Source organism: Amborella trichopoda, chromosome 4 (assembly GCF_054954075.1).
Source record: "Amborella trichopoda isolate Santa Cruz 75 chromosome 4, AtrichopodaSantaCruz75HAP2 v2.0, whole genome shotgun sequence".
Classification (NCBI taxonomy): domain Eukaryota; kingdom Viridiplantae; phylum Streptophyta; class Magnoliopsida; order Amborellales; family Amborellaceae; genus Amborella; species Amborella trichopoda.
The window spans coordinates 23,697,401-23,709,161 of record NC_142339.1 but is presented as its reverse complement, the minus strand read 5'-3'; the positions used below and the strand labels follow the sequence as shown (position 1 = coordinate 23,709,161).

General features: G+C 33.5%; 1 protein-coding gene across 2 annotated transcripts; it reads right to left on the bottom strand.

The window, feature by feature from the left end:
- Positions 1–769: 769 nt before the first annotated feature.
- On the bottom strand, positions 770–2,389 carry LOC148782355 (14-3-3-like protein G-BOX factor 14 lambda). 2 transcript variants are annotated; one of them, XM_088866218.1, is made up of 5 exons: positions 1,785–2,389; positions 1,571–1,681; positions 1,298–1,417; positions 1,117–1,185; positions 770–1,027 (listed from the first exon to the last, which is right to left on the bottom strand). In XM_088866218.1, exons 1-4 carry the CDS (start codon positions 2,385–2,387, stop codon positions 1,159–1,161), a joined length of 861 nt encoding a protein of 286 aa, XP_088722344.1. In that variant the 5' UTR covers positions 2,388–2,389; the 3' UTR covers positions 770–1,027; positions 1,117–1,158. The 2 variants fall into 2 exon arrangements, with proteins under 2 accessions (XP_088722344.1, XP_088722345.1); XM_088866219.1 differs by having other exon boundaries at positions 940–1,027; positions 1,131–1,185; positions 1,785–2,296.
- Positions 2,390–11,761: the final 9,372 nt, after the last annotated feature.

Sequence of the window (11,761 nt, the reverse complement as noted above, 5' to 3'; positions counted from 1 at the left end):
GGTCCATCGAAGGACAGGGAGTGTCGAAGGCAGGGAGTGTCGAAGGTGGGCAGGGGAGTGTCGAAGGCAGGGAGTGTCGAAGGTGGGGAGTGTCGAAGGTGAGCAGGGAGTGTCGAAGGTGGGCAACTGTATACACCCTATTTTGAAATTCATAAATTTTATTATTTTCCCAATACTTGAAACACTTAGACAACTCTTAGGACTGTACTATTCCAGAGTATCTTTTAACCACAAAGTACCATGGTTCATAATGATCATCCATGGTCCCTTATCATTTAAAGCCTTATCCAAATTTGAAAATGATCTAAAAATAGGGTTAATATTGCATTTAAATTTGAAAACAAGATGATTATTATCCAAATTTGTGTGAAAAATAACTAGAGTTAAAAATTGAATTAGTTTGGACTCATAGTTTGATAGCATTTATTTCAATATTTTATGCAAGGATCAATGTCAACTCTGCCACTGATCTATAAAATACCTATTCATATCTGTATAAATCAACAATTAATTTTACTTCTCTATCATTTCTGAAATAACAATTTTGTAGTCCCGGATCTCGAGATCTTCGTTTGAAAGCATCACGAGCACTCACTAAAAGATATTTTAATTTTGTGCGGCACGAACACATTTACACCGAGTCCAAATTCATTAAAATGAAAGAAAGAGTCTCTCCGAACACAATAAAGAAACTTGAGGAATGCTGAATTCTTATTCCATATTGTGTTGCTTACATGAAAGAAGAAAGAGAAATGATTGTAGATTGTAATTTGACACAAGAGTGCGTGTTTTTATATTACCGAGCTACAGAGTAGCGTTTCATATGGAAACCCAGCTCATCGGAAGTATTACATTCATCATTCCTCACAAACACGCTCCTTTATCTCCAAGAAACCATAACACGCCCCAAATAAAAAAATAAAAGAAAAGAAAAGAAAACCCCAATAAGGCTCAACTACTAGCCATCATCAGACAGGGGGCGTGCCTCGTCGACCATGCTCACGTCGAACATGCTCACATCGTCATCCTGAAATAAAATAAAGAAACAGTAAGTAATGGCGAGAGATATAGAACAGGCTAGGACTTTGAAAAGAGAAGAATATGAGGAAGTTAAACCTTTTCCGACTTACTCCTCCTTCTCATCCTGAATACAAATCCTTAAGAGAAAGAAGCACTCCCGGGCACCTGAGACCCATCGAGAAACAAGCAAATGAAGCAAATTTAGAACAAGATTAAAGAAGGATTCAATCGCCAAACCAAACCAAGAAAAGGAAAAATGGTACAGGGGAATAGAGACCAATGAAGAATTCAATCGCCATTTCTTGAAGTTTTCTTCAAGGACGTCCATGCGGCGGTCGCAGTCCTTGTGCCCTTCCCTTTCCACCTTATTCAGTTCAGCGATGGAGTCACGGAGTGCCTACATTCGATAGAAAATCAAAACTAAAAATGCACTTTTATTCAACTCCACAAAATCGAAGAGACTTCCATCTTTGAAAAGCATGTCAGATAACTTTTTGTTCACTGGACAATAATCGATTCGCAGAAATGGATATGGACATGCGGAGCCTACTTTCCTGCTTGCTTCGGGCTCGATGAACTCAGTTTTGAGCTTTGAGAAGTTGGTAGCGATGGTCCTAATCGTGGACTCACTGATGTTGGTACCAGCTGCTTTCGCAACATTCTGATGAAACAAAAAGCACACATCAATAGAATTCTCTGCATTTTCATTTCTTATTAAAGCAAAAGATAAAAAGACGATGAAGAAGAGATAAAGATGAGATTACCGTGGCAATTTCGTAGGAATGATGAGCTTCGCAAGCGGCTGTGAACCTTCCGTGGTGATCCGGGTTGATCTCAGCGAGATAACGACGGAATTCGCCCTGCAACATGTAGGACATGACGTCTTCCTTCACCAAGTTATAGGCAAGGAGGAAATGGGTGTCAAGGAGCTCGAGAAATTCAGAACAGATGGAAATGATCTCTGACTCGATGGTAGCCTTGCGTACAGGATCAACCACCGACTTTACCCCTCGCCATGAAGCCCTGAGCGTATTTGCAGACTTCTTGTACGCAATCGACAGGAGTCTGCGCTTTTCTTTGTTAAGTGCTCGATCCTCATTGCCACCTTCTTCTGTTATCCGCACCACTTTCTTCATGAAATAGACCATCTCTTCGTAACGTTCAGCCGCCTCAGCAGCCTTGGCCATCAACAAGAAGTACTCCTTCGTCATTTCTACTTCCATTGCCATTTCTGCTACTGCTTCCATTGCTTCTGCTTCTATTGCTATTGCTGTGGTTTGCTCTTGCGTTGAAGATTCAATCGAAAGATGCAGCTTTTTAAAGAAGTTGGACACCGTTTGAGTTCCTATTATCGTTATCATTATCATGGGAATTATCATGGGAGGTTTAGGAATTTAAAAGAAGTTGGCTATCGTTTGAGTTCCTATTATCATTATCATGGGAGGGTTAGGAATATAACTCACCTATTATCATTATCATGGGAGGATTAGTACTTTAAAAGAGGGAAAATATGTCTATATTTTTTATTTTTAGATTTTATTTTTTAATAAATTTCAGATTTTTGAAAATATCTTCCAACCCATGACTGTAAAAAAAACACGCACTATCTAAATACAATTTTTTCTCTCTCTTCATTTATATACCTCAAACTTTTCCCTTTCTCTCTTGGTGCGTCTTTCACTCTCTCCCCTTGTTTATCCAAACACATAACCTCTCACCTCTCTCTCTCTCTAAGAAATGGAGCATCATCCATCTTCTCTCTTTACTTTTTTAATCCACATTTCTCTGTATTTTTGGGTGCTCTCTCTGTAAAATGCGAGCATATGAAGCTTTATCCCTCTGTTCTTGAAGAGCTGAGAAGGCAGTGAGCCTGTGAAATGATTTCCAGGGAGGTTGAGCCTGTGAAATGATCTCCATCTGGTGTTGGAATGAGGAGCAGCAGAGAGAAAAAGGAACAGAGAAAGAGGGAAAGCCCCATTTTCTCTCTCTAAAAGAGGGAGAATTTGAGAATGGGGCAAAAAAAACATCTTCTGTGCTTCAGGAACACTCTTTAATGATGGTGAACGTGAAGAGAGAGAGTGAGGATTAGAGATAGAAAAATGGAGAGAGAGATAGGGTGTGAGGAGAGAAAAAAAAGTTTGAGAGGATTGAGATTCAAAAAAGAATGTCTATTTAGATTTGTTTGACTCAAAAAAATATGTTCAAAATAATTCAAGGAGTTAGAAAAAATAAAATCTACAATTTTTATATCTCAAGATATCTTTTAAAATCTATTGTGAAATGAAAATTAAAAATAAAAAGTATGAAAATATTTTCGTTTTAAAATAAGTTGGATACCATTTGAGTTCCTATTATCATTATCATGAGAATTATCATTATCATGGGAGGTTTAGGAATATACATGAGTTAGTTAAAGCAACTAGGAGCCTATTCTTTAGGAATACCAATCAAAATAAGATGGGCCTCACGTGGGTAATTTATTGGAGTTTTTACACATTTATTTTATTTAAATGAACCCCGCATCCATGCCCCAGTAAAACTCACCTTCTGTCTCTTCGTCAAGAGGGAACTCCTTCCTAACTCTCTCTGAACGTCCCTTGAACCCCTATCTTTTTCATCCTAGGCACTTCACAACAACTTTCCTTTTAAAACATTTCAAAATATCTCTTCATTTTAAAATAAAACATTTCAAAATATCTCTTAATTTTAAAATTCATTAATAACTATGAGCTTTTTTGAAAGATCTTCAAAAAAATTATATTTTCTTAATAGATCAGATACAAATCTATATTTTATCTTTTCTCAAAAAAAACTTTCCAAAAATCGTCTTCCGCATAACTTTTTTTCTTAATGAATTCAATATCATTAACTTGTAGTTGAGAAATAAGCACATTAAAAGTTGGAGTCAATTAAGAATCTTAATTTAAGATAAACTTCCATAGAGAATTTTCACCAATATGTTCTTTTTAAAAAATATACCAACAAAAATACAAGAAAAATAATCGATAAAGAATTTCACCAATATGTTTTTTTTTAAAAAATATACCAACAAAAATACAAGAAAAATAATGTATCCGATTTTTGCCACTCCTATTTTATTTTATTTTTTTAGGGAAATTTGCAATATTCACGTTGCTTTGACTTACCTCTTCTTTTTTTTTTTTTTTCTTTTTTTTTTCTTTTTTTTTGATCAATATTTTTTGCCTGATTTTTCTTTTATCAACTTTTTGAAATAAAACAAATTTATTACCTACGTTTTGGTTTGCCATATAGTATTATTTCCCGGCATGTTAACTATGTTCCCAAATAGGGTAAAAGAGGCATCCCAAAATCCATGTTAACTATGTTCCCAAATAGGGTAAAAGAGGCATCCCAAAATCCATGTTAACTATGATCCCAAATAGGTTAAAAGAGGCATCCCAAAACCCATGTTAACTATGTTCCCAAGTAGGGTAAAAGAGGCATCCCAAAATCCATGTTAACTATGTCCCAAAATACGGTAAAAGAGGCATCCCAAAATCCATTACAAGAGATTGAGATAATAACATCTAGTGATATGTGTTGCGTACACAAGCTTTAAAAGTACGAGAAAAATAGATACAACACCAAGCAAACATCAAGCACACAAAATAAAGCAGGATATAAATAATGCAAAAAAGAAGCATCAATAACACAAAATAAAGAAAAATAGATACAACACCAAGCAAACATCAAGCACACAAAATAAAGCAGGATATAAATAATGCAAAAAAGAAGCATCAATAACACAAAATAAAGCAAGAAGTAAATAATGTAAAAAAGAAGAGCTAATTTTTTATCACAAATGTGACTACATGCTGATCGCTAGTTTTTCACTAATTCAAAGAAAAAAAGTTACAGGGCACTCACTGAAGAAGAGGAATAGAGACTCAAAACTCAATGTCCTATCAAGCTTTATTCTATCTACAATTTTCTTTCTTTAAGAACCCAAATTTCCCTTTTTTTTAAGTTTAACCCCAAAAACAAACATTAAACAACGATCCACTTTTTCTCTTTTTATGCAATCTAAGTTTATCCTTATTTAATATGAACTCATGGCCCAATCCTAAGTAGGACTCAACCAATGCAATCTAACTTTATCATTATCTAACATGAACTCATAAGAACGAACTCATCGCCCATCCTAATTGGAGTAGGACTCACCCACTATAAAATGAATTCAGGGGCATCCTAATTGAAGTAGGACTCACCCAATATACATATAATTGAAGTAGGACTCACTCTATAAATATGAACTCATGGCCCAGAACTCACCTAATATAAATTCCTATACAATACCAAATTGAGTTACACATAATCTGTGAAAAAGTAGGAAACAACCTAAAGAATAGAATAGAATAGAATACTATGAAGGAAGGAAAAACTAATCCCGTTAATCCATGTGATTCAAGCCAATACCAATATGCACGTGCCATGCAGGTAACGCTCATCGTTAATCAGTGAAATATATTCAATCTTTGTTTCAATATCGAGTGTTTTAGTCCTAGTGTTTTCTTTTGAGTGTTTCTGTTAGGGGTCATGCAAGTCAGTCTGAGTATTTAGTCTAAGTGTTTCCGTCTGAGTGTGTTCCCTTTGTAGTTCATTCCCTGCTTTGAGTCTGTAAAAATTGGGAGCATTTGTTGAGAGATAGTATACAAGCATATGTGTGACTACTTTTGGAAGGAAGTGCTAGAGTATGTCCCTGAGCAGTTAAAGTTGTTTACAAGCTTCTATATATGTGAAATGTAAGTTGATTTTCAATATAAAGTTTGTATTTTATGCATATTAGTCTTGTGGTTATAGTTTGTTTTAAGCTCTAAGTTTAATATGCGTTCTGTTATAGTCCTGTTTAGTATAATTTATTTATGTTTTGTTCGTGTTTTCCCATTTAGGGTATCCGAGCCAAGTTACTAGTGTATTACTTAAAGTTTGATCTCAACCAAAATAAGCCAGCCATTAAAGTCGTAAAAGACAGTACGCCTAATCCTGTGGAACCCTAAGTCGTGGTTGCGCGCGTACGCGCATAAGATAAGTTGCCAGTGCATTTATCCCATTGATTGTGAAACGGAAAATAGGTAACTGCAATATTGACTCAATGGCCAATCTATTTAGAAGCAGATCTCAAAATTTAAGCAATGAAGCTAGTTCTTCTAGTTCTCATATCAATAGTATTAAGAATACTGAAGAAATTGTTATTTCTAATATAGAAAAGTGTATACAAAATTGGAATATTCCCAAGGTCCCAATTTGTGAAATATATAGAAAATAATATTTTTCAGTTTAAAAGTGATTATGCTATAAAAACAATTAAAAAAACCGTTTCATCCTTGAATCACAAGATACTTTTTTCGTTATATCTAAAGATAGATTAGAAGAGCATAAAAAGAAAGGATATAACTATTAGCATATAGGATTAGTCCAAATTGTTGTTAAACTGTTAATTCGCACTGGACAAAATAATTTTGTCCTCCTTTGCTTGAGAGATATTAGATATAGAAACTTCTCCGATTCCTTTTTAAGAATTGTTGAATCGAGCCTTTGTGAAGACTCAATTTACTTCAATTGCTATCCCAATTTTTCAGTTTCTTTAGCTGATCCCAACCTTCTAAAGGTTTTAACCTTAAACCTTAAAACTCAAGGGTTTGCTATAATTTATCGTATCAGTTATAAGGTTATGAATACAATTTGCCCTAATGTTAAGAAAATAGATAACAGGGGCCAAACTATATATTTTCAAAATAATGTTGAAAAATCAAATTTAATTGTTTCTAAGACTATAACCTGGAACCAAGTTAATCTACCAGTGCAGTGGAATTTACATAATGAAACCCCCTCTAGACCTGTGCAAAATTGTAATGTCAACTCTATAATTGAATTCCCCAATGGGGAAGTCCAAATTCAATTTAATCCTCAAAGTAGTGCTAAAATTCCTATAGTTTCACAAAACCCTAGAATTCCTGTCAAAAGTTCTACGTCATCTATTCCAAATACGGAATATGAGCATCAACATATCAATGATATTTTATAGGAATTAAGAAGGGTTGGTGAAATACAACAACCTATTTATGATGTTAAAACACCAAAACAGACAATTCTATACAAATATCACCTAGACCAACTTTTTCTGATGTAGACCTCAAAACAATTTTATAAAAATTAGCACATTTCAAATTAATGAAAAAATTGAAGCTGATTTTAATTCTGATCATAATAAAGATATCAAAGAATTGTTTTTTAATAAAGGAACCGATAGATCTCGTCAATATATTAAGGAAAAATACATTGAAGCTATGAATAAATCTAGAGGAAACATGTTCTTTTTAGATGGTTTGGAGAAGTCTTTCTTAGATAACATAAGCTAACCTTTCCATTCAAATATATAGAGAAAATATATGCTAGAAAATCTCCTGATATTAATACGATAATTCCTAATATAATTCTTGCAAGAATACTAAAGAAGAAATAAAATCTAGGCATCCTCCAGAAGATATTATATTGAATGTTAAGGGAACCACTGCTGCCCCTTACAAAAAACCTTCGGATAATCCTGCTTCGGATAATCCTAAAATGGAAGGATTTGAAACAATTATAGAACAAAATAATTATACTAATATCTATCTTAAATCCATTGGAGCACAAGCCAACAAAATAGAAGATTTAGTATCCAAAAAAGATACTTTGGGAGATAGACCTTCATCTTCAAAAGAAATACCATCTTTTGTAAAAACTACTGCGCCACTAGTTTTTAAACCCTCACTTGAATTGCCTAAGAACAGGTTTATACTACAGCTTGTAAGTTCGGAATTCCTTGATGAAGTGATATCTAGATTAGGAAATCTTAAAATAGAAGAAAAGGGTAAAACCCTAGAAAACATTCTTGAGACTTCCAATAACATAATTGAAGACATTACTGATGATTGTTCCAAACAAGACATTGATAGTCTGGAGCAGATATTTAAAGAATCAATTAAAATTGAGCCTGCCGAAATCAATAAATTAGGATATGGAATTAAAACCAGACCAACAGCTCCTACAAAAATGTATTACCTAAGACCTTCCCTTGTTAATATCCAACATGAAAAATACATCCCAATGGGATCTGCCATGTATGACGGCAAAGCAATTGTTTGCCACAGGCTTAGAAATCTGTACAGACCTTAAACTTAGGAAACAATTAGAAAAACAAAACCTAACAAGAAGAAAAGAGTTAGGTGGTTTCTGTGAACTATTTTGTTTTGCCCCATAAATCTTAAACTGATAAGAGATGATCTTTTAAATCAAACAACAAAAATCTAAAAGATTTAAGAAAAATTTTCTAAAAAAGAAAATGGCTAGTACCGAAGAAGATAGTAAAGAAAAATCTTCCTGACATAAATGAAAACCCATCATTTGTAGAAAATGTGGTAACTTTGGACAATACGCTAATAAGTGTAGAACTAAAAGAAAGATTAATAATTTAAACATTGATGAGGGCCTTAAAAGGCAACTCTGTCAGATTCTCCTAACCTCTTATGATGACTCGGAATCTTTTTCTGAAGAAACTATTAATATTATTGATGAATCCGACTTTCTATTGAGGAAGCATTAGGAAATAATTCTGATTGCCAATGTGATTATTAAAAATTAGTATGTCTTATGAATGGATTAGAAATAAATACTCTTACCCAGGAAGAAAACATTATTCTGGATATTATCGACAAAATTGAGGATCCTATTGCTAAAAGAGATGCGTTGCTTACTTATATGTCTAAAATAAAACCTAATTAAGAAATTTTTGAACAAAAAGATGGCTATAATAAACCCACTTATGAATTTAAAAATATTATAAGTATGACGACACAAAAACAAAAAGCAAGAGCAACTTTTAAAGATACTACTATGGAAGAATTGAATATGAAGTAAACACTATTAAGCAAGAAATAAAACAACTTAAAATAAGAATTGAACAATTAGAAACTCCTCATGCAAGAGAAAATGCACCTGTTGTCCCACTTGTGGATGAATTTGAAGACCCTAATATCCTTTAACTGTAAACAATCATATTTCTGATAAAAATCTGAAAACCTTGACATATGACAATCTAATTGATAAAGTTATATCTCAAAAATGGCAAACTTATGTTACAATTGTTGTAAATAAAGAATTCAACTTTTAGACTGTCGCTTTAATTGATTCAGGTGCCGATTTAAATTGTATTAATGAAGGCCTTGTCCCTTATAAATATTTTGACAAAACTACATAAATATTGAATACTGCTGACAAATTTCCTGATGAAATTAAAGATAAAACCCAGTTACAAAGGTTTTTAGGATCTCTCAATTAGATTGCAGACTGTAATAAAAATCTAGCGGCTGATTGCAAGCCCCTTTTTCAAAGACTTTGAAAGAATCCACCAAATTGAGGGGAGCTATAAACAATTGTAAAAGTGGTATATGGATAAAATATTTCATTCATAATATTCTGAAATTCAGAAGGAGCATTTTTAAGTCTGAAGGGCATAAAATTCCATTCAAAATGTCCAAATGGTACAGTAAATACAGTTTTGTATTTATGCTTTTCAGCTATATGCCAATAGCCTGGTTTCATATCAAATTTTGAAAATATTGTTGCTTTGAATAATCTATTCAGCAAATCCCATTTATTAGGGATTGGATAACGGATCCAACTCAATGCTTTCTTTAATGGTCTATAATTGATTACTAATCTGAGAACTCCTCTTTCTAGTTCTGCCGCTTTCTCTACATAAAAAGCTGGGCAGCTCCAAGGGAGTATGATTTTCTTATAAGATTTTTATTCAATAAATATTGTATTTCTTTTTTACAAATTTCCAATAATCTGCTATTCATAAATGGAAAAACACAAACAAAACAAAAATAAATTATACTAAGCAGAACTATAATAGAATGCATATTAAACTTAGAGCTTAAAACAAACTATAATCACAAGACAAATATGCATAAAATACAAACTTTATATTGATAATCAACTTACATTTCACATATATAGAATCTTGTAAACAACTTTAGCTGCTCATGGACATACTCTGGCACTTCCTTCCAAAAGCAGTCACACATATGCTTATATACTATCTCTCAACAAACTCTCCCAATTTTTACAGACTCAAAGCAGAGAACGAAATATAAAAGGAACACACTCAGATATAAACACTTAGACTAAATACTCAGACTGACTTCCATGACCCTTAAGAGAAACACTCAAAAGAAAACACTTGGACTAAAACACTTGATACTGAAACACTCAGACACTCAGACTCTCTGACCCTTCCAACTTCAATGCCTCCACTTAAGGCTGTCTTTCCCCTTTTATAGCCCAAGAGTTTCGGACTTCAAATCAACTTAAGTCCGTTAAAGCAGATTCCTTCCTGTGTATAAAGAAAGTCGGTGCTGACAGGTAACCGATAAAGTAGAAGCCTTCACTTGATTGATAACTAAAAGGTGTCGGCAGGGTCGTTGATATGACCAAAAGGTGTCGACAGGGTAGTTGATATGACCAAAAGGTGTCAGCAGGGTACAAATGCCAGGTAAGGAATAAAGTGCTACAGAGAAAAGTGAGATTCCTTCGTGGCTGCATTAACTTTTGTCGGGTAATGATTTTGTTGATGGTGTAAGCTAGGCCTCGTGTCCTATATAATGTGGAGTTGAGCTAGCCCATTGTACTTGACTTATTGTCTGATAGGAGTAAGAACTCAATAGTAGTCATCTATGTTGTCTTCAGCATGATCATCCTCCTTGTCTTTTGAGGAGGTTAGTAACATATCATCTGGCTCTTCTTCATTTAGAGCTTATAATAGTTGTCTTTTAATTTTTTTATTTGATAATTCTGGATTATGCTCTTTTTAGAGCTTAAAATACTCAATCCTATTAAGATGTGGGGTTTCTGCATTAGCTTATATAAGCTTTTAAATTTTTATATTATGTGGGTGAAGATAAGTATTCTCAAATGAGTCCCACCATTTTATCATGACCCTCCTTTCTAAATAAGGGAGATACTCCCATTCATTATTATTAGAAGTTACCATGTATTCCCATCTTAGAATCCAAGGGATCTCATATAATGTTGTAAAATGTATACATAGATCTACCTAGTTTATACCTCTATTAGATGCCTAAGAGAGCTCATATGATTCATTTAGATTTTTTGGATAGATGTCTGGAGTGGGACCCCAGTACAACATCCATCTTTTAAACCATTAAGAAAATGTACTTATTTTAGTAATTAGTCGGAATTGTAAGAACCAACTATGGGTTCTTCAAGGATTTTGGAATAACAAGCTTACATCCCATGCTTTAATATAGTCATAGTAATTATAGGCCCTGACTTTTAGGGTGCCTGAAGTGTACTTATGTTTTAGGGGATCAAAACCCCATTCTTCATATGTATTGATCTTTAAGATCTGGAATTGCCAATAACTTTGCTATTCCTATTATAATGGAAAATTCTTATTGACTCTGTTTCAGTCAATATTCATTTATAGTATTCTCAGGTTTTATATCCTGTTTTAGGATGCATATTATCTATAAGATAAAGATCAGCCACTTAATTTGACTCTTTAAGAGCATGCTTATTCTCAATAACCATTATTGGTATTAACGCGTTTTCAATATAAGGTGTTCAAGGCTTTGTATTAGAGCTTTTAGCTTTTTCATTTGCTTCTTTGTTTTTAGGAGAAGGTATATTTTGATTACTGCTACTGGATGCATTA

Coding starts and splice junctions, on each gene's coding strand:
- LOC148782355 (XM_088866218.1), bottom strand. CDS start 2,387: ATGATAATGATAACGATAATAGGAACTCAAACGGTGTCCAACTTCTTT. Junction 1,682..1,784: donor ATTCCTACGAAATTGCCACG/GTAATCTCATCT, acceptor TTGTTTCATCAG/AATGTTGCGAAAGCAGCTGG. Junction 1,186..1,297: donor GGCGATTGAATTCTTCATTG/GTCTCTATTCCC, acceptor GATGGGTCTCAG/GTGCCCGGGAGTGCTTCTTT.